At 38.9% G+C, this 27,097-nt stretch overlaps 1 protein-coding gene across 1 annotated transcript; it reads right to left on the bottom strand.

Moving 5' to 3' along the window:
• Positions 1-672: 672 nt before the first annotated feature.
• LOC149021927 (uncharacterized) lies at positions 673-27,097 on the bottom strand. Its single transcript, XM_089147219.1, has 6 exons — positions 26,770-27,097; positions 26,399-26,499; positions 24,327-25,884; positions 2,561-2,961; positions 2,404-2,464; positions 673-1,558 (listed from the first exon to the last, which is right to left on the bottom strand). Exons 3-6 carry the CDS (start codon positions 25,641-25,643, stop codon positions 1,058-1,060), a joined length of 2,280 nt encoding a protein of 759 aa, XP_089003345.1. The 5' UTR covers positions 25,644-25,884; positions 26,399-26,499; positions 26,770-27,097; the 3' UTR covers positions 673-1,057.

Below are 27,097 nucleotides of genomic sequence, written 5' to 3'. Positions count from 1 at the left end.
ATTTTCTCCAAACTTGCTTGAGAGCTCAAAACCTTCATGCCTATTATCTTCAAGGCTTGGTACGTAATCCATCTTTTTTCCTTCAAAATTTAGAGTAACACTTCTTTTTTTCCCGGATTTTTTGGTATTAATGTCATATAATTTTATTTATAGGTTCAATATTTCAACACCAATAATATGGAATTGGGTCATGAGCTGTTAAAGAAAGCCGTGGACGAAGGTCACCAAGATGCAACTTACGCATTTGGCCTGATTCAATTCAATGACAACTCTACTGAGGTCCAAGGCATAAAGCTTCTTAATAAATTGAACGACACTGATGTGTGCTGGGAAAGGGTGAATGAAGGATGTTCTTCCACAGATGTTTCTAAACACGATTCTGCACTGTAAAGCATCTCCTTGCCCAGACCTTAATTGTAGAAATGATGGACACCTGGGAGGGAGGAACAACCCACGAGGTGGTCGTTATGGAATGATAAATGTGATAAAAGCAACTTCTATTCTCCAACTTGTGAGTGGATTGTTTCCTCAACGTTACTGAGTTGAGATAGATAAAGAAAAAGCCTGAAATAAGCAAAAGCCAAACTAAATGAGGAGGCCATTATCCCTTAACAGTAAATAAAAATTTATCCCAGAAGGTTATGTCCGATAATTAGAGCTTGCTGTGTCGATGTGAAACATTTTTTTTGCTGTTTGTTGTCCCAAAATGGTTGTCAATAATGAGATTCCTTCTCATAGGAGTTAAAAACTATTAGTCCGGTCTATAAATTTTCGGGGGTTACAGCACCAATTGAGTCACACTTGCCCCCTTCAGCAGAAAGAATGGCCTTAATCCAGAGTCTAAGATATCATTGTTTTTCTCTATTTAACCCTCAACAACCCCCATGTAGGCCCTGGAACTGAGGTATACATCAATCCCCCAGTCACTTGTTTAAATTTCTTTCTTTTTCCCCTCCCCAATTGCAACCACTGGATGGTGCCAATCTACTCCCTTAACCTTAAACTCCAAACAATCAAACAGCACAGGAACCCCCCTTATCTCACCCAGTACTCAAAATTAACCCACAAAGTCATGCGTCATCCGAGGCCGAAAATGACTGATTAGCTGGTGTTCCTGTATGTGCTGTACATGTTGCTCGTTCTCGGCACTATGTCTGAGACCTAAAGTGAGTGATGCAGCTCCCATTCCCCCAATATCTAGCCTGTTCTGGTTGTAAGGCATAAAACCCATTAAGCCACCACCAACATCAACTGGGAACTGATTCTCCATTCTCAAACGCTTTCCCTGACTACATTCTCGGGAGCCATTATTATCCTCATTAATCATGGATACCACTCCTGAGCACTTGTATCCCTTCTCAGAAATTGCATCCTTTACCATAAACTTGTCAAGAGAATGATCTCTCATCGGCTCACAGTTATCTCTTTTGGCAGGCTCAGCATCTTTATTGCTGGATTTTGTATCAGTTTCAACAGAACCTTTGGTTTCAAGCATGTGTATCTCCTCAACCATAGGTTTCCACACACGTACCCGAGCATTGATGAACCAGTTTGATACCTGCAGAATACAATTAATTTGCTGGTATCAGTTATCACTAATGATTGAACATCAAAGATCAATTGATTCACTACGGTGTAAAAATATTTTAACATATAAGATAGACTATTAACAGTCAATCTCATGCATAGCATAGCAATGGGGCTCACAGATTTATTTCTAAATGCAAAGTCTGCAACTGACAAATCCTGAAGTTCTGGCTCATGTTTACAACTAAAAACTATGACTCAATGCATTAATTAAGACTTGCCACATCATGTTAATGTCAGGTCTGTCTAGTACACAGAAGTTTCTAACTAATAGAACAATAACAATATAATGGCTGATGCCATTCCTAACCATGTCTAGCTATTGCAATATCAAAATGCAACAGCTAACAATAATTTTCAAGGTTCTGCATAAAAGATTTGGGATATAGCATACTAACGTAAATTGTAACATTATCCACCAAAAAAGAGAAGTAAATTATAGCATCCATGGACAACACCGAATAATTCCAGATACATTTTTATTTTTCAAATTCAGTACGAATTGTAATTTAAGAAAAATAAATAAATTTGTCAAAAAGTGGATTTTCAGGTACTAACCATAATGTTTTATGATCCATTGTCTTTTTGCTTTTTATTGAAGTTTTAACACCCCCCCCCCCCCAAAAAAAAAAATCATTTTGGATGAAACATTCATGAAAGTAAAGAAACAATGAAATTTATATCCAATTTGAATAAAACAAATTTAATTTTTTTGGGGGTGTGTGTGTTGGTAGAACCAATTTGAATTCATGCCAACTTTTTTTAGAACTTCACTGACTATTATAACAACTGTTACTTGCTATCGAAAGGCCCCACCTGGTTTCGAGTAAGACCAGTTTGAGAGGCTAGCATGTCCTTGTCTGTGTCTGTTGGATACCTAAAAAAAATTAAAAACTCATTACATTCAATAGGGAAGCCTGAAACAATCAAAGAGGGAAGAAGAATGCACACACAAAGACGAGCGAGAACTCACGGATGAAGAAAATGTTCAAAAAGCCATGCTCTAAGAACAGCAACTGAATGTTCCGGGAGGCCCCTCTGCGGTCTCCAGATGTGCTGTTGGGGTTCAAGGATGCCTAGACTGTCCCCACCTGACTTGTGCTTAAGGATGCTCCTGTAGCTGAACCTTAGGTTTGGCACCATTGTTTCACCTTTACTACTGCCAGTGGTAAGTGATGACGAATCCTCCCCGATGGGCCTATTTATATGTTGAAGATGTTCGGAGATCATATTCTTCATGTTACGGAAGTGCTTTGAAACAGTTTTCAAAGCCAAGGAGGTGTATGGGGTGGCACCACTGAGACCAGCTACTGATTCAAATGATGACACCACCATTTGGATCTGTTGGTGGCACTGCTTAAACCTTCTCCAAACCTTTAAAAACAGTAAGATAAAACCATCATTGAGTCAATAGTTTATGATCTGTGTACATAACCCAAGTTGAAGATCAGAGAACATGATATAAATGCAAGTTCTAAAGAATAATCCCAAATAAGTAATTGCCTTTTTGGTCTCTCATCATTCCAGGTATCAAATGGATGTGGACTAGAATCTAGGGACTAATTTTCCAAGACAATAATAAAAGGAAGGTTTCTCCCTAGTATGCCACAAATCCTTTGGCCTATTCATTCTAGGTAATCAAATGGATCTGGACTTAGAAACAAAGATGGGAATGACTTTCCCAGATAATAATGCAGAAGAGGTATCTCCTAGCAATCCAAACAACCAATTATCTTTTTGGCTTCTTTGGAGGTCAGGGGGATACTTTCACTAGCTTGTTAGTGATTTTCAGGGGACGTTAGCAAATTCATATGCAAATGTATTATTTCAATTTCAAGTTTTCAACCTCTACCAATCATCTAATAAGTATAACACCTATAAAAATAAAACAGAATTTGTGGAATTTACTTCAACCAGTCAGTTGGAAAATAGTGAATATTTATTAGAAAATCTTAATATGACACTAAACAAAAACACAATGACAACCACCAGGTAACTACCAAAAGAAATACTCTGACATTTGGGCCACCAAAGCAGACAAGCATGGCAGCAAAAAAAACTCAAGATGATGGACATATTTTTACTCAGAATTGATCTTGTGATGCATCAGGTTGGTTGTGATCTATCAGTTCTTATGCATAGCATCTATCAGCTCTTAAAGCCTATGCATATTTGTGCTACACCTTACCTTTTGAGGGACTCCTTTATGTAGTGCACAGAGACACACACATACACATGAAGGGATGAATGCATTTACGCCTATGACAAGCATCTAAGAGGAAGTAATTGACTACTCCCTTTGCTCCCTATGGTGGCACAGCATTATGCACAAATCTGTGCTTTGAAGTCTTAAGTCAGTTGGAAAAATTTCTAGCATGTAGCTACATTACGAGTCTGCCACAACCCTTCAAAATAAAGCACTAAACCTGTAAAGCATGATCTTGTAGACTAGAAGACACCTCAAATAGAGCAACAACGGCTGCCAATAACAGATTAACATATAGACTTCCCAAGCTACAGAAAAGATGCTGCATAAAGCTTTTATCAGTAATTCAGTATGCGAACTTTGGAAATAAAATGTCACAGTCAAACCATCAAACAGAGGATTAGTGAGCTTTTGTGTTTCCAAATGCAAGGAGTAAATATTGTGGTTGTCAATATCTGGTCCATCCTTCAGAACCATATAACATGCCAGATCTGATGAAATAAGATGAACTGAGAAAGTACTTACTGAAAACATAATTATCTTGAATAAATATATTTTTTTCTGTATTTGCTGATCACCTGTAGAGGACAAAGAAGACATCTGAATTCCTTCTTAAAACAATTTCTGACCTCTAGTGGACCTTTCAGTTGGATTCAAACTTAGATGAAGTTCCGACCATCTTTCAGAGGGAAGAAAAAGAAAAAAGGAACTGATCTCTTAGGATCCCCCCCCCCCAAAATAAAAAAATGAATGAATAAATAAATAATCTGCTTCCCATGTTAGCATCCGGACATCGAGGAACCTGCCTGACTGCCATCATATTATGCTTGTGGCATGATATCAACGGTTTCTCGTAGTGTCATTATCCATTATTGTGCAGTGGCAATGACCATGGTTGTTGTAGAGGATAAGATCACGAGCAATTCAAATTTCGAATTGCTCAACCATACTTCCAAAATAATAGGAAGTGGTTACTCAGCTGTAGAGTATAAGATACCGAGCACACTTCTTGAAAGAAAAGAAAAAATTGGGTTACGCGGCTGCCATTCCAAGACAATATGAATCGCGAACTCTAAGATCACATGCATCTGATCAGGGAACGAAATGGCGAAAGTTCGCCTGAAATGGACGGTGGAGTTCGTGGATTTCAAGTTTTCAACCCATCTTTGCAACTCCCTCTCCTCATTCCTCTTCCCTTCTTGGTTTACAGGAACTCTCATGAACCTCTTGTTTCCTATTTTTTCTTATTTCTTGGTCGACTTGTGACGTTGATTTTCATCCGAACAGAAACCGAAAGGTTAGATATCACCGGAGGGTTTAGTGTTGCAATGAGGAGTGGAAATGGCCTACAGGCGTGCCTGGTCCAACGAGGAGGACGAAGGAGAGGAGAAATCTTCAACAAGCAGCTTCAAATCTTGCTCAATTCGTAAAAAATTCTTAGCGAACGTTGCCGGAGAGATCTCCAATCCAAATTAGATTCCGGGATTCTCGATCACTGCAACTCTTTTGGTCGGAGTTCCGATTGTTCAGGTTTGCCTCTGTTGTGTTCTTTGACTTAGTAGGTCACTAGGTCGAGCTTTGTGGAGGACGGTGGTTCCCAAATACAGAGAAGAGCAGCGGAATATCGTCGATATTGTCCTGTATTTTGCCGAATCGCCGGAATATTGTTGATTTTCCAGCGATATTCCGGCGACATATTGTAAAGTCCACTTCGGTGGTGGGTTTCAGTTCGCCCACCACTGAGATGGGCGAAATTGGGCAAATTTCACGAACTGTTGTTCCATGCATTTGATATCTGTTGGACCCTTTTAAATTTTGAAATACTATTGTAACCATCAACAATAAATAAACAAACCATCGTTTGAAACGGTGTGGTAGATTTCTCTCTCTCAAATGAATTTTAACTTGGCATCAGTTTCTAAGCCTTTGACCACGTCCACGATCCTTAGGGCCTCCCCTTGTCACAAAGATGAGTTTGCCTGCTTCCTCCAGCTCCTACACTGCCGAAATCTCCTCATTGATCTTTCCCAACAACATTGTCTCCGTCCTACCTATGAAGCTAGATCGAAGCAACTGCCTCCTTTGGAAATTTCAATTTCTCCCACTGCTACATGCTCATGAACTTTACGGATATGTTGATGGAACCAATCCACCTCCTCCTCCTATGACCATCACTGCTTCCCCAACAACAACATCCACACCAACCCTAGTTCCTAATCCTGCATATTATACATGGCGCAAGCAAGACCAGCCGATCCTATCGTGGTCATCTCCTCCCTCTCTAAAAGTGTCCTCTCTCAAAGTGTTGGACTCTCCACATCACAAGCAGCTTGGAGCTCTCCTGAGCGCATATATGCATCCCAATCTCAAGCCCGAATTATGCAATTGAAATATTAGTTACTGCAAATACTAAAAGGCCATTCTACTATGGCCGAATATATCTAGAAAATCAAAAGCATTGTTGATAATCTAGTTGTTGCCGCTCAACCGGACCCGATGCTTATATCATCCTCATGGTATTGACCAACTTCACATTGGAAACAGAGCACATTTGACTATAAAAAATCTTGGGAATGCATTTTGATGAGCACATTTATGTGTGAAATCTTAGGGCATAAAGCATGCATTTTATACACTTAGAGTGGAGTTACCTTGGGTTTTATGTTGTTTTTGCAGATTTTAAGACTTTTCAAGATTTAAGCAAATATTTGGAGTTTTGGGCTTGAATCATGCTATTTTACACGTCAAGAAGTTCATCCAAATTCTCAAATGCAAAAATGGGTCCGATCTGAAGCATGATGGGCTAGAGATGTGTGATTATGGGCCAACTCCGAAATATTGAAGAGATAAAGAATGCAAATCTGATCTACGGCTGAGATTTTAAATCATATCTACAGAGATATTATTGAGAGAGTCCAAATGGAAAAGAGTCCTTGCATACCTCAATATCTTATTTCCTATCTTGGATTTAATTAAAGAAAGAAAAAGAGGAAAAAGAATTACATTCAAAAAGTAAAAGAGGAAAAATCCCGTTTTTGAATGCCTCTGTCCAGTTTCGATCAAACCCTTCATCGAACGGTCATCCGATGTCCGATCGTGCTGATTTTTGGAGGAGAGCTTCACGACTACTTAAACCTCAAATCCAACGGTGGAATTATGCATCTGATCTCTCTAAGTCGGCGCGATTACTACGTCAAAACCCTGAGTTTTATTCAAATTCAGCCGTGCTTCATATCTCATGTAAACTCTATAAAAGGAGATCATATTCCATCAAAGGAGAACATGTTCTAGAGCTTAGTAGAAGCATTCTTTCTTCTCTCTTCAGTTTATTTAGATTTTCTCTAGTTTCTTTGCTTGCATTAGTGAGATTTAAATTTCTAGATTCAATGTTTAGGTTTAATCTTTTTATGTAATGCAATTCAAGTTCAAGCTTCTTTAAGTTCAAGTTTCAGTTTTTTTTAGATTCGTTTTTCTCTGGGTCTAGCAATTACAGATTTAGATCATTCTAGATCTAGATCTGGTTGTTAGGGGTTGTTGAGATTCGAATCGTTTGTTCAATTCGCAAGTAAGTAACCTTCTTTATTAATCTTCTCTCCTCCCTCCATTCCCGCTTCTATCTACCCCTCCATATTCTTAATTTAGGATTTACTTTCAGCATTATTTATTGTTCTCCCTTCCCCTGGATCCTTGATCGAGAGATGCCTCCTTGGTTAGCCCCATGCTTGTGCCTCATTCATCATGCCTCGAACCACAAACGGGGGAAGCCGGGGCCGGGGGGGGGGGGTCTTTGGTTAAGACTTACTTTTCCTTTATTGCTTTGTTATTTACTTTCTGCCTATTCATTCATCATCTCGAACCACATAACCGGAGCAAGCCTACAGTCGTGCCTCTGCTTCTGGTGACGGGTGGTGTTGCATCTGCATTTTAGCTATTTCCTTTTCTTTTTATTGCTTTGTTTATTGCTTGCATTTTTGTTCGCATTTTTTTTGCTGTCTTTTATTTATGCATTGATTGTGTTTAATTTATTTTTCGATTCAATTCGATTGCATTAGACATATAGATTAGGATCGTTTAGTTTAGTTAATTAGTTAACAAAAATTGAATCATTCCACTCTCGCATTACTATTAAGAAGTTCAATTCTAAGTGGCATATCTCCCTGAGATTGACCCGTTAGCTACACGATACCGTGCGCTTGCGGTTACTTTTAAAATTCAAAAACAGAATGCATTTCTGTTAACTCACTTAAAGTTTCTTACTTAATCAAAAGCTCTACATGTTCCTACCATTACAAAAAAAATATGCTCTCTGTGAGTAAATCTACACATGATAATAATGTTTATATGAAATTTCATCCACATTCTTGTTTTGTGAAGGATCTCAAAACGGTAACTGTTCAACTTCTCCCACTTCCATCCATCATCTGCATCTACCTTTGTTCATCACGACGAACATATCTCAAGAAGTCTAACATGACTAATTACGGCATCCGTCGAAGAGACTTGTGGACTTTGTCCTTCGCACTTCTGGCTTGCCACATCATTCATCGTTAACACCATTTTTTTGTGTCCCATGCCAGATGGGAAAATCGCATAAGTTACCTTTCGAGTTGAATAAATCTAAGGCTGCATTTCCATTCCAATTACCAAACTTTGATATTTAGGGTCCCTCCACATCACTATCCAAACAGGGTTGTAATTACTATATTTCATTCTTTGACGATTACAACAAATTAACCCTACTTTTTCCACTTTTACGCTGTTCAGATGAATTTTCTACTTTCAAGCAATTTTATTATTATGTTGACAATGTCCTTAGTTGCAAGATTCCAAATTTTCAATCTGATGGTGTTAAGGAACATGAATATATTGATCATTTTTTTCAAAAAGAAAGGTATACCGCATCAATACTCATGCCCACACACATCTGAACATAATGGGAGAGCGGTAAGAAAGCATAGGCATATAGTGGAAACAGGATATCCCCAATGGCTCGAGCTTCAGCCCCTTTAATTTTCTGGCCACCAAATTTTTGATCAATCAAATGCTCAACACTGGTGCTTGATAAATCTCCATTTCTGGTATTATTCGACATGGATCCAGCTCTATCATTCCTCAGAATCTTTGGATGTGTATTCTTTCCTTGGCTACGACTTTATAACAAAAACAGGCTCTAGTATCGCTCCAAGCAATCTATTTTCTTAGGGTATAGGCGTATATCAACTTCCACAAGGGGTATGTATGCTATGATCCTACTCTTAGTCGATCATATATTTCTAAGCATGTTAGTAATGTAGTACTGTATTTGAATGATTAAAACAATAACCAAATAGGACCTTTCATAGGGAATCAACTTCAAATTTGATAGACTTAAGATAGATAAAATTCAGATATAATGGAAGGCTGAAAACCGAAGTGGTAGAACAAGGATATTGGTTGAAGAACAAGGACTAACTAGGTCTTCAAAACATCAATATGCTATAAAGAAGAATGGATGGAACAATAGAAGAGAATTAAGAGAACAATAAGGACAACAATGTAACATGTAACACCCGGGCTTCTCACCGCAAGGTGGATCGATTGGATCAAACACCAACCTTCCTTGATCAAACACAAGGGTTCTCCAAAGAGAGGAATGCTAGCAAGCAATTTGATTTCATTTCACAAGTTGTTTCTTCACCTCTTACATAAGTCTCTTTATATAGCATTCTAAAGAGACATAAACACTAATGGTAACATCCAACCACTAGCTTAACACCACCTACCTATTAATAACTCAACTACACAACACCACTAGTCAAAACAATAATGTAAACATCCACCTACTACACCCCACCACCTACTAGCTCCTTTTGTTGACTTTTCAAAGCTAGACTTGGGCTTAGTTCAAAATATGTGAGTTGATCTTTTCCCACTAAAGTAATCCAAGCCCATGAAACCATGGGCTCATTTTAACCCACTACAATAGTCCTAGCCCATGCAAGCGATGGTCTGTTTTGGATCATATCCTTAGGCTTTGATGGGCTTGACCATTGGGCTTTTCTCTTCCTTGTATATGCTGCCAATTCTACATCAGTTAGCTTTGACGAAACCAAGTTCCTTTTTGAAACCCCAACTCCCAACCACCCCACCCTCACTAAATCCACTTGCAATTCAAATCCAACCTGGATATAGCCAATAATCTCATTCCTTTTTCAAATTCAAATTTCAAAACCCAAATTTCCCCTCAACCTAGCCCACCCACAATTTCCCCTCAACTAAGCCCACCCGAAAATTTCTAGGCCCATACTCCTACCCATGGTGGGAGATCTCGGCGAGATCTCGCGAGATATCTCGCCTTTTAAGAGAGGCGAGACAAGATCTCTGGCGAGATCTCGCTAACAGTCCCATTTTCCACACTTTACGGGCTTTTTAAAGCCCCTGTCTCGCTCGAGAGAGGCATATCTCGCCTCTCTCGAGCCTCTCTCTCTCCTCTATCTCGCTGGAAGCCCATATTTGGCCGGAAAACTTCATTTTTGGCCGGAATTTGGCCGGAATTTGTTGGGGATTCAACATAGCAACATCATCAACTCATCTACAATAACAAATTGAAACATATTTGTAGTGATTCAAGCATATTTCAAGGGATCTTCAAGAAATGTAAGATTTTCCCCCAAATTTGATTTTTTTCAAATACAAGGTTCTACAATGATTGTATGAGTGTGACATAAATATATGTTGATGTTCAAGCTTAGACCTACACTTTCATGGAAAAGATTTTAATTTTCTGTTATTAATTTTTTTTTGAATTTTCGTATTTAAAAAATATATTATCTAAAAAATTAAAATTAAAGATTATAAATAAATACTTATGATATGAATGTGATTATTATTTATGTTAAACTAAATTTAGAGGGCTACAATCTCATGTACTAATATTTTGATTATCATGCTTGCTGTATTTTTTTTATTTAAAATATTATGAAAAATAATATTTTATTAAAAAATTATCTGTTTTTTTTAAATGATGCTTATATTATGTAGTTTATTTTAAAAATACAAACATGTCTTATTGAGCATTATATATATGTTATCTTAGAACAAAGTGTGTGTTTTGTTGTTTTATAAATTATTTTTACATAAAATAATTATAAAAATAATATGTTATTAAAAATTTATCTTTTTTTTTTTTTAAATGATGCTCATATTATGTAGTTTATTTTAAAAATACTAACATGTTTGTTTGAGCAGTGTATATATGTTATCTTAGAACAAAGTGTGTGTTTTGTTGTTTTATAAATTGTTTTTATATGTTTTTATGTATCTAAAAATTATTCTAATGGTTATTTGGAAATATTCATGATTCATGTATGTATTTCAGACTTTCAGTGCTGTACATTTGAATCTTGAATGGCAACTAGTGGGAGTGGCGGCACTGATAGTGGGACTCAAGACATTGCTTGGCAACATGGGGATCCACTGACTGCTGACAAGAAGAAATCCCGATGCAAGTATTGCCTCAAGACTTTGAATTCTGGTGGTTCAACCAAATTAAAGCAACATTTGGCTGGTGGTTATAAAGATGTTGCCAAGTGTCCCAGGGTTCCTTGGAAGTCCAAAAAACAATTGCAGCAACTTTAAGGGGAGGGAAACAAAAAAAGGAAGAGAAGGCACAAAAGCAAAGGGAATTTGAGGATACAGTGCTATCTAGACCTACTCTTGATGTTGATGAGGAGTCAAGCGATGATGAAGAGAGGAGGCTTATGGGTGTTGAGTCACGAGCCGAATGGAGACAGATGAAGGCTGTAATGGAAGCTAGCAGACAGTCCTTACATGTTGATAGTGTGAGGCAATATGAACAAACAAGGGGAGCAGGTGGTTCGGGGTCAGGGGCATCCATGCCACCTAGACATAGTTTTCAAGGAACTGAGACTGAGAGGACCGAAAGGAGGAGGAGGAAGACTACACATTATGATTCCACATTTGACCAAGACCCCTCCCTCTTCAACCAACAAGACATCTATCAAAGAAGCATTCCCTATATGTTTGCTGGAGGTAGAGAAGGCAGTAGGGAGGAGGAAGCTAGGTTATCAATCAGCAAATTCATGCTCTATAACAACATTGCACCCAATGTAGCCAAAACACCATACTATCAGGGGATGATCAATGCAGTTGCTAGGGCAGGTGTAGGGGTTAAAGGCCCAACAGCTTGGGAAGTAATGAATAAATATTTACCCAAGGTAAAGCAGAAGGTGGATGAATACATTGAATCATTAAAAGAAAAATGGAGTACATATAGTGTTACTGTGATGGACTGGTCCTACTAGACAATCCATCATTAATTTCATGGTGAGCTGCAATGGAAAGACATCCTTCCTCAAGTCAGTGGATACCTCAGATAAGATCAAAGATGCTGACTACCTTTACAAGCTTCTTAGGGAGGTGGTCCTCGAGGTAGGGCCAAAGAATGTTGTCCAAATTGTCACAGATAATGGTGCAAACTTAAAAAAAGCTGGTAAAATGTTGATGAGGAAGAAGAGCAGCAGGATCCACCTCTTTTGGACACCATGTGCTGCTCATTCAATTGATCTTATGTTGAAGGACTTAGGGAAAAGAAAGTCAATCAGTACTGTGGTTGAGAGGGCTAAAGGGTAAGTAATTTTATTTATAACCATGGTTATGTGCTGAAGATGATGAGGAACCACTGTAAGGGTGATCTAGTCAAACCTGGATTGACTAGATTCGCCACCAACTATGTAGCTCTGAAAAGCTTCCAGAAGAAAGTGGTGGGTCTTCGACACATGTTTGCAAGTGAGGAGTGGTTTGGTTGGCATGGATCTAGCCATCCTGATGCAGTACTAGCCCAACAAACCATTGCTGATGATTCCTTTTGGAGGCAGCTGAATAGGACACTAGGCATTATAGAGCCTATTGTGTTTGTTTTAAGGATGGTGGATTCGGAGAAGAAGCCCACAATGCCCCACATATATGCTGCCCTCCAGCAAATGAAAGAGTTGGTTAGAGCTGCTGCCCCTAGCACCTTCAAATCCTACAAGAGGATCATCGATAATAGATGGGAGATGCACTTGATGCATCCTTTGCACTTGGCTGGTGAGTCACTTTTAAGTCTTTAAGTTTTGGTTGTATACTTTAATTTAAATTCTTTATTTGTTATAACTTATAATTTATAAACAAGTAAGTTAGTAAACAACCAAATCACTAAGTCACTAACCAAATTTTTTATTTCCACAATGCAAGCTTACTACCTCAACCCAAAGTACCATTACAAGAATGATCTGGGGCTTGATGTAAAGTTGATGACTGCGGTGCAAGAGGTGGTGGAGAAGCTTGTGTCAAATCCCGTCATGCAAGGGACAATTAATGGAGAGGTGAGAACTTATTCAATTGTTTCTTCAACTTCTTGCATTAGTGCATTAAGCATATACATAATACAATAATTGAAGAATTGATGTACAGATCAAGGAGTTCAGGGATGCCTCTGGGAGTTTTGGAAAGCCTTCTGCAGTTGCAACTAGGAAAAAAACTAATCCTGGTAAATAGTTCACTACTCTATAAGTCTATAGACTATAACTCTATAAATGATAACTGATAAGTTATATAAATATAAAGATTTGCTTGCCTAATGCATTCTTATTTTTGGTTATGTAGCTGACTGGTGGTTTCTATATGGAACTAGTGCGCCAAATCTCAGGGACATAGCAATTAAAGTACTCTCACAGACTTGCTCATCCTCTGGTTGCGAGAGGAACTGGAGCACCTTCTCGCTCATCCATAGTAAGGTACGGAACAGGATTGGGGAGTAAGAGGCTCGAGAACTTGGTGTATGTGCATTACAACATGAGATTGAGAGTAGGGCACATACAAGATAATATAGATGACGACAATTGTGAACCGATTGAGTTGACTGATATATTCCACGAGCCCCCCGCAGAAGATGATGTCATATATCAGTGGGTTAGGGATCGAGGTGGCCCAGTGCTGGATGGGCCAGAAGGGCAGCCTGATCCTACCATTGTTGCTGCTATGGGCCCAGATGCTATGGCTGAGCACCCATCTTCTGATGAGGGTCAGGCTGTTGTAGCGGCATCAGAAGGATCAGCTGTACCATTTGTGGAGCCACCTGGTCGACTTCAAACAACTGAGGTGACAACTAGTAGTGGGGATTCAGATGACGATGCCGATGATATCAGACGGCCAAGTGGCCCAAATCAGACATCAAGTTCGAGTCATGGAGGCAGTCAGGCTGGTCGTGTTTCTGGTGGAAGTCAGGGTCAACAAAGGGAGTCACCTGACTCACCTCCACCAGGTCCGAGTCATCCGAGACATGTGAGCCACAGTTCCCCTATCTCTCAGACTTATAATAGGAGTAGGAAGAGCAGATCAAAGCAGGGGCAAAGGCAACCGAATGATGATGCGAGCATGCATGATCTTGAATTGAACATAGGAAGCATGAGCCTAGATCAGAGCCTATCATCGGGGTACCAATACAGGGATCACAGCACAGGGTCAGATTACAGTGGGTATTCTTCTTATGGAGGTCATACTATTCCTCAAGACCCTTCACCTGGAGAGTATGCATATGGGAGTGAAGGTGGGTTGTTAAATGAGTGGTTTAGAAACCCGTACCCAAATACTCAACAACTATATGAACAACAACAACAATGGCTCTTTCACCCACCCACGATTGACGGTTATCCCAAACTACTATTCCTCCAGTATTCTGACATGCAAACATACAATGATCATATAAACCGATATGTGACATATTTCAGTGATCAATTGACTTGGGAGTCATATGTGGCCACCGTTCATAATCAATTGATGCGGAATGTTGAGTGATACTCTTAGTCTTGTAACTTGTAAGTTGTAAGTTGTAATCTTCTTAATTCTTATGGAGTTATGGTTGTAAAATTTTGAAGACATTTAAGTGTTTAACAATTTATTACTTTGAATCTTTGATAGTTTGTGTTGGAAAATGCCAAGTCAGCATTTGCCACATCAGTCTCCAATCAGTTTTGATGATGACAAACACTCTACTAATGTTTCCATGTAGATATGTTTTTGTCCAGCTCATCACTGAAGAGAATCTCGATGTAAATATCCGGTTCAAAGAAATTTCCGGAGAGTAAAGCTCAAGATCAAACCATCTTAGACAAAGAACCAAAATCAAGAGGAGAGCATCAAGATCACTGATCAAGTCAAAGACCAAGTCAAAGATCAAGACTTAGGCTAAATCAGGGCATAGGACACCTTTGCATACACACATGTAAATGCATCTATGATATGTAATCCATATTACTAGAGTGACCTAAGACATGTTAATAAGGTGTACAACGCTTAGGATTGTCAAAAAAATCCGAAAATCCAAGCCATATCCCAGACCAAAGTTGTTTAGAAAAACAGAGCCCAGATGGATGTCCGTCTGTTTTCATAATTCTGTTTCTCGAAACAACAGAAGGCCAAACGGAATTTCCGTCTGGCAGACGGATGTCCGTCTGAGCCAGTCCAGGCCAGACGGACGTCCGTCTGGCCCAGATTTGACTATAACGGCTAGTTTAAAAACAATATCTTCAACAGCTGTTTTGTAACGGATACCTTTGAGACGAATGACCGTCTGGGCAGACGGACGTCCGTTCCAGTTCGTCTGGAACAAAATCTCTAGCAAAGATTTTATATCCGTTGGGGAAATGGGGAAAGCAGTAACTTGGGGTCTATAAAAGCCCAACCATCCCCATTTGAGAATCATCCTTCTCCCCCCATCAAGCACATATTCACTCACAAGTAAAAAAGCAAAGTTTTGGTGTTTTCTTTATCATTATTGTTGTCCTCCTAACTCCGGTTAACTTTGAGGGATATTCCAAAGTTGAAGCTTTCACTGAAGCAAAGCCTGGAGTTATTGAAAGCCGTTGAAGTATATTGATGCATGTTATTCTTGATTTATTCATTGCATCACTTGCACTCAAAGGGTAAAGGGTTACTCTCCTTTGATAGGTAATATCTAATACTTTTCGTATTGTGAATTGGTTATTTTAATTCTAGTCTAGTTTGATTAAAATTCATTGTATTGGATACTCTTGTCCGTGAACGAAGATTGTATTGGATACTCTTGTCCGTGAACGAAGATTGTAAAGGGTACTCTTGCCCCGAAACGAAGATTGTAAGGGTTTGATTCTCTACCCACTGTATTGAAATAGATTCATTAGTGGAAACACTCTCTTGAGGCTAAGAGAGGAGTGGACGTAGACTCGTAGAGTCAAACCACTATAAATTTTGTGTTTGTGATTGCTGTTTTTCATTAGATTTTATCTTGAACTGTCAATCCATTTTGAAATTGCAACTAAACCGGAAAATTGTTATAAACCACTAGGTACAACCTAATCATCCCCCCTCTAGGTTGCACCAACAGTTTGAAGTTTGAACTTTGAACTTTGATCACTTGTTGACTTGAATACTTGATGTGTAATCTAATTGTATATTTGTATTTGATACTTGATGGTTGATAAATGATAACTCATTAACTTGAAGTCTTGAATTACTTGATATCTTTACATAATTACATTACATGTTGTCTCTAACTCTCTAGGACTCTAACTCTATATCTATAATCTCTATTCTCTAAGACTCTAACTTTGCATTTCACAGAATTTCGGTTTTACACATAGGGTCGACGTAGGAGACATAGTTAGGGTTATTTTCTCACAAATCTAAGGCCACCAATGTGTTCAAAAGGCCTTAAACAAGCTAAATACCAAGTTTCAGCCCAACCAGAGCCCTAAAACTCATCGAGATGGGCTACCGAGACTACCGCCAATTTTTTGGCATATCTTGACCGAGATCTCGGTATTTCGAGGGCGAGATCTCGCTCGAGGGTGAGATCTCGCTCCACCATGCTCCTACCACCACCTAACCACATACTAATGTACCATCCAATCCCAACCCAACACCCCCACCCAAAATCCTAGCACCCACACGACCTCCACCTTCCCAACCCACTCAAACTAAGCCATATCATGTGCTAAATCGGTCCAAAATGGGTCACCTAAAACCAATTTCAAAATTAAACCATTTAGCCACATCTTTTGAAGCCAATCCTAAAACCAAACCCACTTCCTATATTAGTGACAGTAAAAACCCTAAATGGAGAATTGCTATAAACAAAGAATTTTGACACTCTCTTATGCAATGGTATATGGAGTCTTGTTCCCTACCAACCAAATATGAATTTGGTTGGCAAATAAATGGGTTTACATAATCAAATGAAACAATGATGGATCTGTTTCACGTTATAAGGCTTGTCTGGTCACCAAGGGATTCCATCAGTGTGAAGGAATCGATTATTTTGACACTTCCAGTGCACTTGTAAAACCTACTACCATCCGATTGATTTTCTCTCTAGCAATTGCACAAGGATGAACTCTTTGCCAATTAGATGTTCAAAATGCATTTCTAAATGGCAAATTAACTGAAGAAGTTTATATAGTCCAACCACACCAATTATGTATGCCACCTAAAGAAAGCCTTAAATGGTTTAAAATAAGCCCCTGGAGCCTTGTCTCGCCGCCTTGGTACTTCTCATTAAAGTTCTCACAGTCCTCATCTAACACAGACCTAAATTTTTGTCATTCAACACATCAAACTGTCGATCTCCTAATATATGTGGATGGCATTGTACTCACTAGATTAAGTTCTTTTGAGATTCTATCTGTGATTACAACTATAGGCAATGAAATAGCCATCAAAGATCTAGGTCACTTGAGCTACTTTTTAGGAGTGGAAGTTAGACAGTCAAGCCAAGGCTTACATCTATGATCTTCTACAGAAGACGAATATGCATTAGACCAAAGCAATGGCCATACCTGCCTCCATCACTAAGGCAACATTAGACGACCATAAAATCTATGATGATCGTCACAGTACCACAATACAGTAGGTGCTCTTCAGTATCTAACTTTCACACGCACTAATATAACCTTTGTTGTCAACAAGGTGTGTCAGTATATGCATCGACCTCCTGCAGTCAAATGAATCTTATATTATCTCAAAGAAACCCCATCTCATGGAATTCCATTTTGGCCAACAACCATTCTCTCTCTCATTGCTTATAGTGACGCGGATTGGGCCATTTAGAATATTGATCGACAATCCACAAATGGTTTGTTTCTACTTAGGGCCTACCCTAATCTCTTGGGGTTCAAAGGAACAACCAACTGTGGCATGCTCCTCTACAAAGTCCAAGTACAAAGGGGTTGCTAATGCTACTATTGAGTTGATATGGTTAAGTCAGGTTCTACACAAACTTGGAGTGGTTACTTCTGCACAAATTCTAAACAGTGATAATACTGGTGCCACTTATCTCACTGCCACTCCGGTTTTCCATGTACGAACCAAAAACAAAAATTGACTATCATTTTGTTCGTGAATAGGTAGTGGCTAAGAACCTCTCAATCCGGTTCATTCCCACGAGAGATCAAATCACAGACATTCTCATCAAAGGATTAGCAACTCTGAGATTCAAATTGTTGCGATCCAAGCTCACTGTCTATCCCCTACCAATGAACTTGCGGGGAAGCGTAGTGGATAAGATACAAGCATTTCCAATTTCAAATTACTCAACCATACTTACAAAATAATAGGAAGTAGTTACTCAACTATAGAAGATAAGATAACCAGCAATTAAAATTTTGAATTGTTCCACCATACTTATGAGAAAATAGGAAGTGGTGACTCAGCAGCCATTCCAAGATAATAGAAATCAGTTGTGACCAAAGCTCTAAGATCTCATGTATCTCATATTTGTTGGACTCTCTTGAATTTGAAATATTGTGGCAACCACCTCAACAATAAATAAACAATCTCATCACTTGAAATGGTGTGGTAGATTTCTCTCACTCAAACGAATTCTAATTGTGGTCGAGGCACAAAGGCAATCCTAGGTGGTGTGCCCAAGTGCTTTGGCAACAAAACACCCGCCTAGGCGACCAAGGTTCTTTTTTCATTTCTACTTTTTTTTTACATTATTTAGTATGATATTTTTTGGGGGGGGTCTGTTTCATAAGAATTATCTAGTCCTAGCTTGTAGGTTGCTATGACCAAGGAACTATCAGCATTGGAGGAAAATTAAACATGGGGTCTTGCTCTGTTAACCTCGAGTAAATCTGATAATTGTTTGTCGATGGGTTTTTGTGGTGACGTGAATTTCGATGATTATTTGGCTCACTTAAAGGCCTGCATTGTGTATGGTGCTGATTACTTTGACACATTTTCTCCTATGGGTAAAATTACCCTGCAAGGATGAAGATAATCTCATAATCTAGTGGGCTATGCTAGATGCAAAAAGTATGTGACCAACCTCCTTGTGAACCGCTGGAACCAGCCATTGTTGAAGAACCTGAGAATAATCTAAACATCTGTTTGACTCAATCTTCTTACTTTTTTTCTTTTTACTTTTTTCTATCTCTCAGACTTGTATTTTCAGTGAGACAAAGAGGGGGGGGGTCTAAATAGAAAAAGGGACTTAGTTGGCTTTTATTGTAACTTAACACTCCTCCCATCAAGGAAATAAATGGTTGCATATCTTCATTACAAGTTTAATCCAACTTTCATTAAATAAAGGCTTAGATAACTTCAATGCAACTTAGTTGGTTTTAACTGTAACTTAATCAGTCCTCCCATCAAGGAAATAAATGGTCACATATTTTCATCACAAATTTAATCAAATTTTAATTAAATACAGGTTCAGATAACTTCAACACAGTTACACAAGTTTAATTATCACATTAAGATTACAAGTTATATGGGATATGACAAACGTATGCCACATCAGCTAATGTACTTTTGTTTGATATTGATTTCACTTGCTGCTACTCATCATTGGCTGCTCTATCACATGGAAGTTAAAAATACTTTCTTGCATGGTGATCTCCATGAGGGGTTTATATGGATGAAAATCCTAGGTTCCCCACACCAGAATGGTTTATATGGTTGGACTTAGTTTACATAACGAAGTATGAAATCCCACAAAATGACTATTTCAGATGTTTGGGCTCAATTGTACATGAGAAAGGTGATGTAGAGGAACAAAGGAAGATGTTGTCTAGAGGATGAAAATAGGATGTACCAAGTGAGAGATGCCTCCTATGTTCTATGTGATCCGCATATCCTATAAAGCTTAAAAGAAAATTTTTAGAAAGTTGGGTTGTGAACGGCCATGTTGTATGGTGGCAGTTAAAAGCACCAAATATATATGAATGTTATGGAGATGAGCATATTAAAATGGATGTGTGGCAAAACTAAAAAGGATAAAACTCATCCTCATAATAAACTTGATTTGGAAGTGGCTGAATTCAAGAGAAGCTTCTAGCATGTCATCTGAGAAGCATGGTGATGTTCAACAAAAGCAATTAAATGCCACAATAAGAGGCGTGACTTGATTAAGATTTAAGGTACTGAACAGCTTGAGACAGCCTAAAATGACCCTAGGAGAAGTGGTAAGGGAAGACACGTATGGCTCAGATCTGCTCTCATATATGACCCTGAATAGAGCATGCAGCTGATCTCATTTAGTTAAGGTAATGCTGAGTTGTGTCATTACCGCTGTTATGTTCTTTTCTTTCTTGTTTTATCGATATCATATTGTTACAAGGTTTCATGCAACTTACTCCATTAAGTTGGGATAAGGCTGCATTTGTTGTAGTAGTTTGATTCTCATTTTAAAAAATAATAAATAAAGAAGAAGGAAGACGAAGACAAGAAAAAATAAAATTTAGTTGGTTATACTTTCTATTTTTGTCCAAGTGTCTTTTTCCTAATTACCAACCATCATTCTGCTTTGATATTTTTACTGCATACCCATAACTCATCACACTAGGACCTCCATTATATCACTTTCAGCCACATCAGGTTTTAGTATGCAAGGTCTAATCATATTTAGTTTCTGTCTTATTCCTCACTCCTTGGGTTTACAGAGATTCTGGTTCCTATTAGGTTTCCAGGTGTTTGATTCAACCTACTTAGTCTCAGCAGGACCTAATCGCATGGGCCAGCTTTTGACACCTTACGATTCAATGCAATTTATTTAATTGGTGATTTGGCCTATTGTTGATTGCTCCTAAGCTTTACAAGAGCTGAGGCTGTCATACCGAAATACCACTTAGCTAGTGAGGTTCTTCACCTGGTATGAAACCATTTTACTACTGGTTATGAAAAGTCACAAGATTGATGGTATGCCAGGTTTCCTGATATTTTTAATGGTTTTCTTTACTGACTGATATATTATTTTCCCCCGGTCTGAAACTAAATTCCAGTTTAGTCATTCCCTTCAAATCTCAATTACCCACTTTGGTCACAATTCCAGTTTACTAACCCAAAAGGACACTAAACCATTCTGACTATTTAAGAAATTTCCACTGTGATGTAAGACCAATTATCAAATAGACAACTAAGAACTAATCTTGCAATAGGATCACTCTTTACCATCAACAGTAGATTGTGGCTATAATTAGCAGCAGGAAAAGTAGTGCAGACCTGTCAACAAGCTAACAATAGGATCTTTGATGCTCAGGTTGTCTACTACCAATAATAACCACCCGCAGGGAACACAACAGCTGGGTATACTAATAGCCAACAGAACTAGGTAGCCTCAAAACTCAAAAGGATACGTTGAACATCAAAAAGAAAGCAGATAAATTAGACGGCAAAATCTTCTCACTAGAGTGTAGGAAATTAAGTACAGAATGACAGTCCCAAGTGGTAGTTAAATCAGGTTGTCAGATTATGAAATATACATGATTTTCAAAATATTAATATTTAACACAAATTAGTAACCAACTCCTTTGTTGGCGAAGACATCCAGTCAAGGAAAGAGTACTCGGGAATGGATGAACTCCTCACAATTACGGCCAAGTTTAAAGGTTGAATTAGCAGCCATCTATGGAACTCAGAACTAGGAGGTATGAACCAAACCATCAATTCACTGCTACTGCCAATCTGACCATTGTATCAGTCTTACACTACTTGTGAAGTAAGGTTTTATGGAAAGACAGTAAAGTGCCAAAGTATGACCACGAGCTGACAATCTGACATCAAAACCCAAGGGGTTGAGGATCACTGAAATGGCGCATCAACCGAAGCACCGCAGGTTATTCTTCAAACTCTAATCCGAACTCAATATGGAAACAACAGAGCAAAAACTCTTCTGAATCCACAGCTTCAATAGAGGGGAAAATAGAACTTTGACTTCTTCTCAGATGTGGAGGAACCTAAAAACAAGGTAAATAGACTGGGAGGAGAGATATTACGAAAGCACCCCCCCCCCCCAAAAAAAAATTGCCTTGATTTTGTCTCAAAGATCTAGGAACCTGCCCTACAGTCACTGCAGTCGTAGTAGTAACTATCCTTGATCAGTCTCTTTTGGGGTAAGCATCACTTTTTCTTCTACTGAATTTTCTGGAGTTGTTCATAATACTATACATATACATAATTCCTGACCTTCAGTTCTCCTATATATCCATTATGACAAGAAATAAAGGAATCCAAAGAAGCTGAAGAAAACAAACCATGCTACTTTTGTTGGATAACATCTAGAGCAAATTACACACGGCACCCTCTATTTTTGGGTGAAACTGGCTATCACCCACTATTTTCTCCAAAATTACATGGCACCCACATGCATAATTACAAGTCACCCACAGTTAAATTCTGTTGTTGAATGGTTAGTAAAATTACTTAAATACCCTTACCAGCCATTTAAAATTATATAAAAGCCCTTTGGGCAGGGAAATGACAATAATGCCCCTAGTTTAATACCCTCCCTTCACCCATCTTCTAACTATACCTCAGCAGAAACCAACCACTACCGCTGTCACCGGAAACCACCCCACCCCCTCCCATTGTTGGTAATCAACTACCCCCACCTTTCCTTGCCGGCGACCACCCCACCCCCATTGATGCCAGCAATGAAATTAAAACCACTAATTCATGCAGATAATGCTTGAAGGCGTTGTTGTCTCTGATGATTTCCTTCTATTCGATTCAGAGGAGTCTCACAATGTTTCCATGGATGGCGACTTTAGCATCCAGGTTTGCTTTTGTTTAGAACTCCATATGTCTCATTTGTTTGGAATTTTAGGGATTGAGTAAGTAATGTTAGTTCGTCCTCACTATAAATTTTCTCTTCCAACTTGTTTTAGGGTTACGAAAAGATTTTCTATAAATTTAGTAGTTGATTATGATGATGAATGGTGAAAATTGCACTGGAAATTCATTCTCAAGGAATTTTTCTATGTAGCAAGCTATCAAACTTGAGTTTGGGCCATTGGGATGCTAAAATTGCTCATCCTCCAAAATATAGAGAGGATCTTTGTCTTTTACATGCCAGCCAGAGATAGATGTGTTTACAATGAAGTATCGAACTTGTTCAAATTTATTTTATTTGATCTACAGATTTCAAAATCCCTTCAAGGAAAGATGGTGATTAGTTACCACAGAAAGAGCCTCTCATCCCACCGGTGGAGGCCTATATCACCAAAAACTGCTTTGGCACCCCCTGCTACCTAGATTTGCAAAATCGCTTTTCTTCCCTACGGTCATCCTCTGTCGAGCCTTCTGATCTCAATCTCTAAGAACCCTACTTGTTGCACCGCCTACAAGCCCTACTCAGGATTCCTTTGTCATTTTTTGGCATCAATGGGGGTGGGCTCGGTGGGGCGGTCGCTGACAGGGAAAGGTGGAGGCAGTTGGTCACCAGTAGGGGGAGGGGGTGGGGAGGTTTCAAGCAGACGCGGTGGTGGTTGATTTTCGGTGAGGTGTACGTAGAAGATGGGTCCCTTCACACACCTAAGGGTTGGGTATGGGTGGGTATTAAACTAGGACATTATTGTCATTTCCCTGCCCAAAGGGCATTTGGGTAATTTCAAATTCAAACTTTAAATGACTTAAACAAAGTAAGGGCATTTAAGTAATTTTACAAGCCATTTAACAACATAATTTAACTGTGGGTAACTTGTAGTTATGCATGTGAGTGCCAAATAATTTTGGAGATAATAATGGATGGTCACTAGTTTCACCCCCAAAATAGTGGGTGCCGTGTAATTTTGTTTGACATCTAACTTGAAACTTCCAAGTATAAAATATGAGGGGAAAAAAGGGTTTCTAATTGACAACATGACACCATGGTGGTTGAACAAAAGCTCAAGTAGATTTGGTTACCAAGCCACTTTCCCCCTCCCCACCCCAAAAAAAAAAAGAAGAAAACAAAAGTTTAAAGATCATCCTTCTCTTCCCCAAACCTATTTTTGGAAAATCCAAGGAACACATTTATTGTTGTTGCCTAGAACTTAGATACTTCTTTGTTGCCCTTTCGTAGGCTTTGCTAAATCTAGTTAGTCAAACCCCGCCCCCACCCCCAAAAAAAATCCCTTTCGGGTTTGTATATAAATTGATTGACCCAAAAATAGAAGTTCCATTGCCCATGATTAAATATAAACATAATTCACTAAGCTGTAAGGCAATTAATAGCATGAGAGTAGGCACGACTGACCTCTTCTTGCATATACAAAAGCTTTGCTTTCCTTTTTTGGAACTCAAGGTGACCAGACTGGTAATGTCCACTTACACTTCCACCTTTACCACTAGGTTCATTAGAACCATAAGCTGAAGAAGAGGAGAACCCAGAACTACAATCCATAGTATCATTTACAGCCTCAGTTCTATCACATGAACTAATTATGCACCTTGAAACCTCCTCAGTTGCTTCACATATCCTCACAAATCTTGGGTCCATAACATTACAAACTTCTTCCAGAAGCTGTTGGGTAGGTTTCAAGAATTTCGAACACTCCAAAACTGTTGCATACCCAGTAAAGGGGCCAAGAGGACCTATATTTCGTCTACTATACGCAGAAGAGCACATGATTCCTTCAGTGAAACCTCCATAGCCCCAACCAAGAGGTGGTTGTGAACTTGAACACAAGTAACCAGCAGTCTTTGACTCTTGAGAACCAGTAAAGGCATCGGGTTGCGATTGAAAGTTTTCTGCCACAAAATTTCCTCCAAACTGAAACCCAAGCATGTCAGAAGGTCGATGCGAAGAGAGTGACAAGGACAGACTCTGAGCTGCAGAATTAACTGCAGCAGTTCCCACACCCCCTACCCTCTTGTTCACAAAGGAACCCAATTCAGTTTTCAACTGATGGTTACCATCCACTGGCTTACACATCAATACCGCAGCAGCACTTATCCGAGGACCGTCAATTGTATTTCCATTGGAAGGAAGAAGAACCAACTCATTTGCACCATCGACACATGAACCATCATCCCTAACTTTTTGCTGCGAGAAAGAAGCCATTTCCAAACCTTGTCGGACAATGCTAGTAGAAGTCACAACTTCCTGAAAAGCATTTTGATAGAAAGGAGAACTGTACTGCGGTTCTCCAAACTGCTTGACACTCACCTCATTTGATGGGTTAGTCAAAGGTGATCTCAAATCATAATACCCAATGGAGGCAGGCACAGAATAAAGAGTAGAGGAAGCAATATTGTTTTCAGTCACACTGCCAGATGAAATTCCCCCAACAACTGAAGGTCTCTGAATGCACCCATTTGTAGCAGGAATCCCACTCGTGAAATTTACATTCCAATCAGAGTTTTGTTGAGACATAAAGCCTTTCAAGTAGCTGGGATTGTGCTCATCACTGCCCTTCGTCAAAGGGCTGAAGTCCGAAAGAACTATGTGGGTATCAAATGGAGCATCCGTAGTCCTCAAAGGCCTGCAATTTCCATCGGCATTTGAATCTTGATGCAGCATTGCACTCGTTAGACCCAACAAACCATGAACCTCTGTTGAAAAATTTAGCATTTCACTAGAGGAAAGACAGTCGGGATCATACAACAAATCATAAAACTCCTAACATTTGAAACTTAAAACGTCTACTCAACTCAACTCAACTCAAAATCGATACTGTAATCTCATCACTTCAGTCATCTTTTTTGGGGAGTCACAGACTCGAATATCAACAACCAAATCTCAAGTCGTACAGCTGCAACCTCATAGAATATAGAATAGCTTAATATCAAGTAGCCAGGAAAAAACTCCCTACCTAAGCACAAAGACCAAACAAGTGATCAGAAAATAAATTTATTTTCTCGTTAATGATTTACTTCTAGTATTATATTGTTCTCCCTTAGCATCGAACACAACGGCAAACCCAACGAGAGGGGCAAAATCCAAACATACAACAGGTAACTCAGATGAAATAAAAGTAAATGTTTACACAGAAGAAAGTAAAACAAAGGAAAAGATGCAAGGCATCACATGAACTTGCTGAGGTTGAAAAGACCAGGACTCTCCCTTTCTTCCTCTCTCTTCACTTTTATTGCTTTTATTGCTTTGTCTATCCAAGAATCTTTATCACTTACAAACTCCGTAACTCTAAGTCTACAATTTTGCTTCTATAGTAAACTCAAACTTGAAGCAGGAAAAGGTTTTACCGGGAAAAGAAAAAAAGGCAAGAAGAGCTCAGATAGCAAGAAATCTGAAACTAAATATTAGAAAGCACGAAAAATGAGGACTGCGAACAGTAAAAAGACTCGTTCAGTAAACGGAATCCTAACCTCCGAAGAAGATAACAGTAATCAAACTTTGCTTGAAAAAGTCGATCGAAACATTTCCAGTCTACTAGACATGCGGGAAACACAACTCATACGACCCGATCCTGTTGAAAAACACCATGAATGAACTTTAGAGCTACGAAAACAACAATCAATAATTCCATAAGACGAATTATATTCGTCACTACAGTAGCCAACGGTTTCAACAGTGCTGGTGACTTAAGTGATCAGCAAAGTAGCAGAACTCAAAACTATGATGATTTCAACAACAGTTGCTCAGAATCGATTACTTGGTGAACGGAAAACAAAACCAGATCTACAAAAACTGCGAAATCTCGCAATAAATAGTAACTAAGAAGATGATTCGGCATTACCTCTCGTATAACCGTTCTTCGATCTTCCACGACAACTTTGCATCGAGTGGAACCTTCATTTAAGGCGTAAACCAAGCTTTTTCCGGAACGAAATTCCGTTGACCAGATTATCCAACGAGTTGTCAAAGCTAAGCCATCCAACAACTTCACAGCGAACTTGAAAACGATAATGGCGGAAAAATAACGCCGTTACTGTTTATCGATGCTAGCTTCTATATATATATACTCAGCATGTAATACTACAATAAACTCCGCAGCCGTTAAATTTAACGTCGAAAAGACACGCTTTCGGAGTCTCTTTCTCCTCAACCGCCTGAAAGCTATAGAA

This window comes from Hakea prostrata, chromosome 3 (assembly GCF_041222555.1).
Source record: "Hakea prostrata isolate BN-2017 chromosome 3, UWA_Hpros_2, whole genome shotgun sequence".
In the NCBI taxonomy this organism is placed as follows: Eukaryota; Viridiplantae; Streptophyta; class Magnoliopsida; order Proteales; family Proteaceae; genus Hakea; species Hakea prostrata.
The sequence above is the reverse complement of the archived record's forward strand: the minus strand, read 5'-3'. Positions and strand labels throughout refer to the sequence as shown.

Excerpts from the sequence above, each read along its gene's own strand:
- LOC149021927 (XM_089147219.1), bottom strand. The coding sequence starts at position 25,643 with ATGCTAAATTTTTCAACAGAGGTTCATGGTTTGTTGGGTCTAACGAGT. Across the intron at positions 2,962-24,326 it reads TTTTGTATATGCAAGAAGAG|GTTTGGAGAAGGTTTAAGCA; the intron begins GTCAGTCGTGCC and ends CTGTTTTTAAAG. Across the intron at positions 2,465-2,560 it reads TTTGAACATTTTCTTCATCC|GTATCCAACAGACACAGACA; the intron begins GTGAGTTCTCGC and ends AATTTTTTTTAG.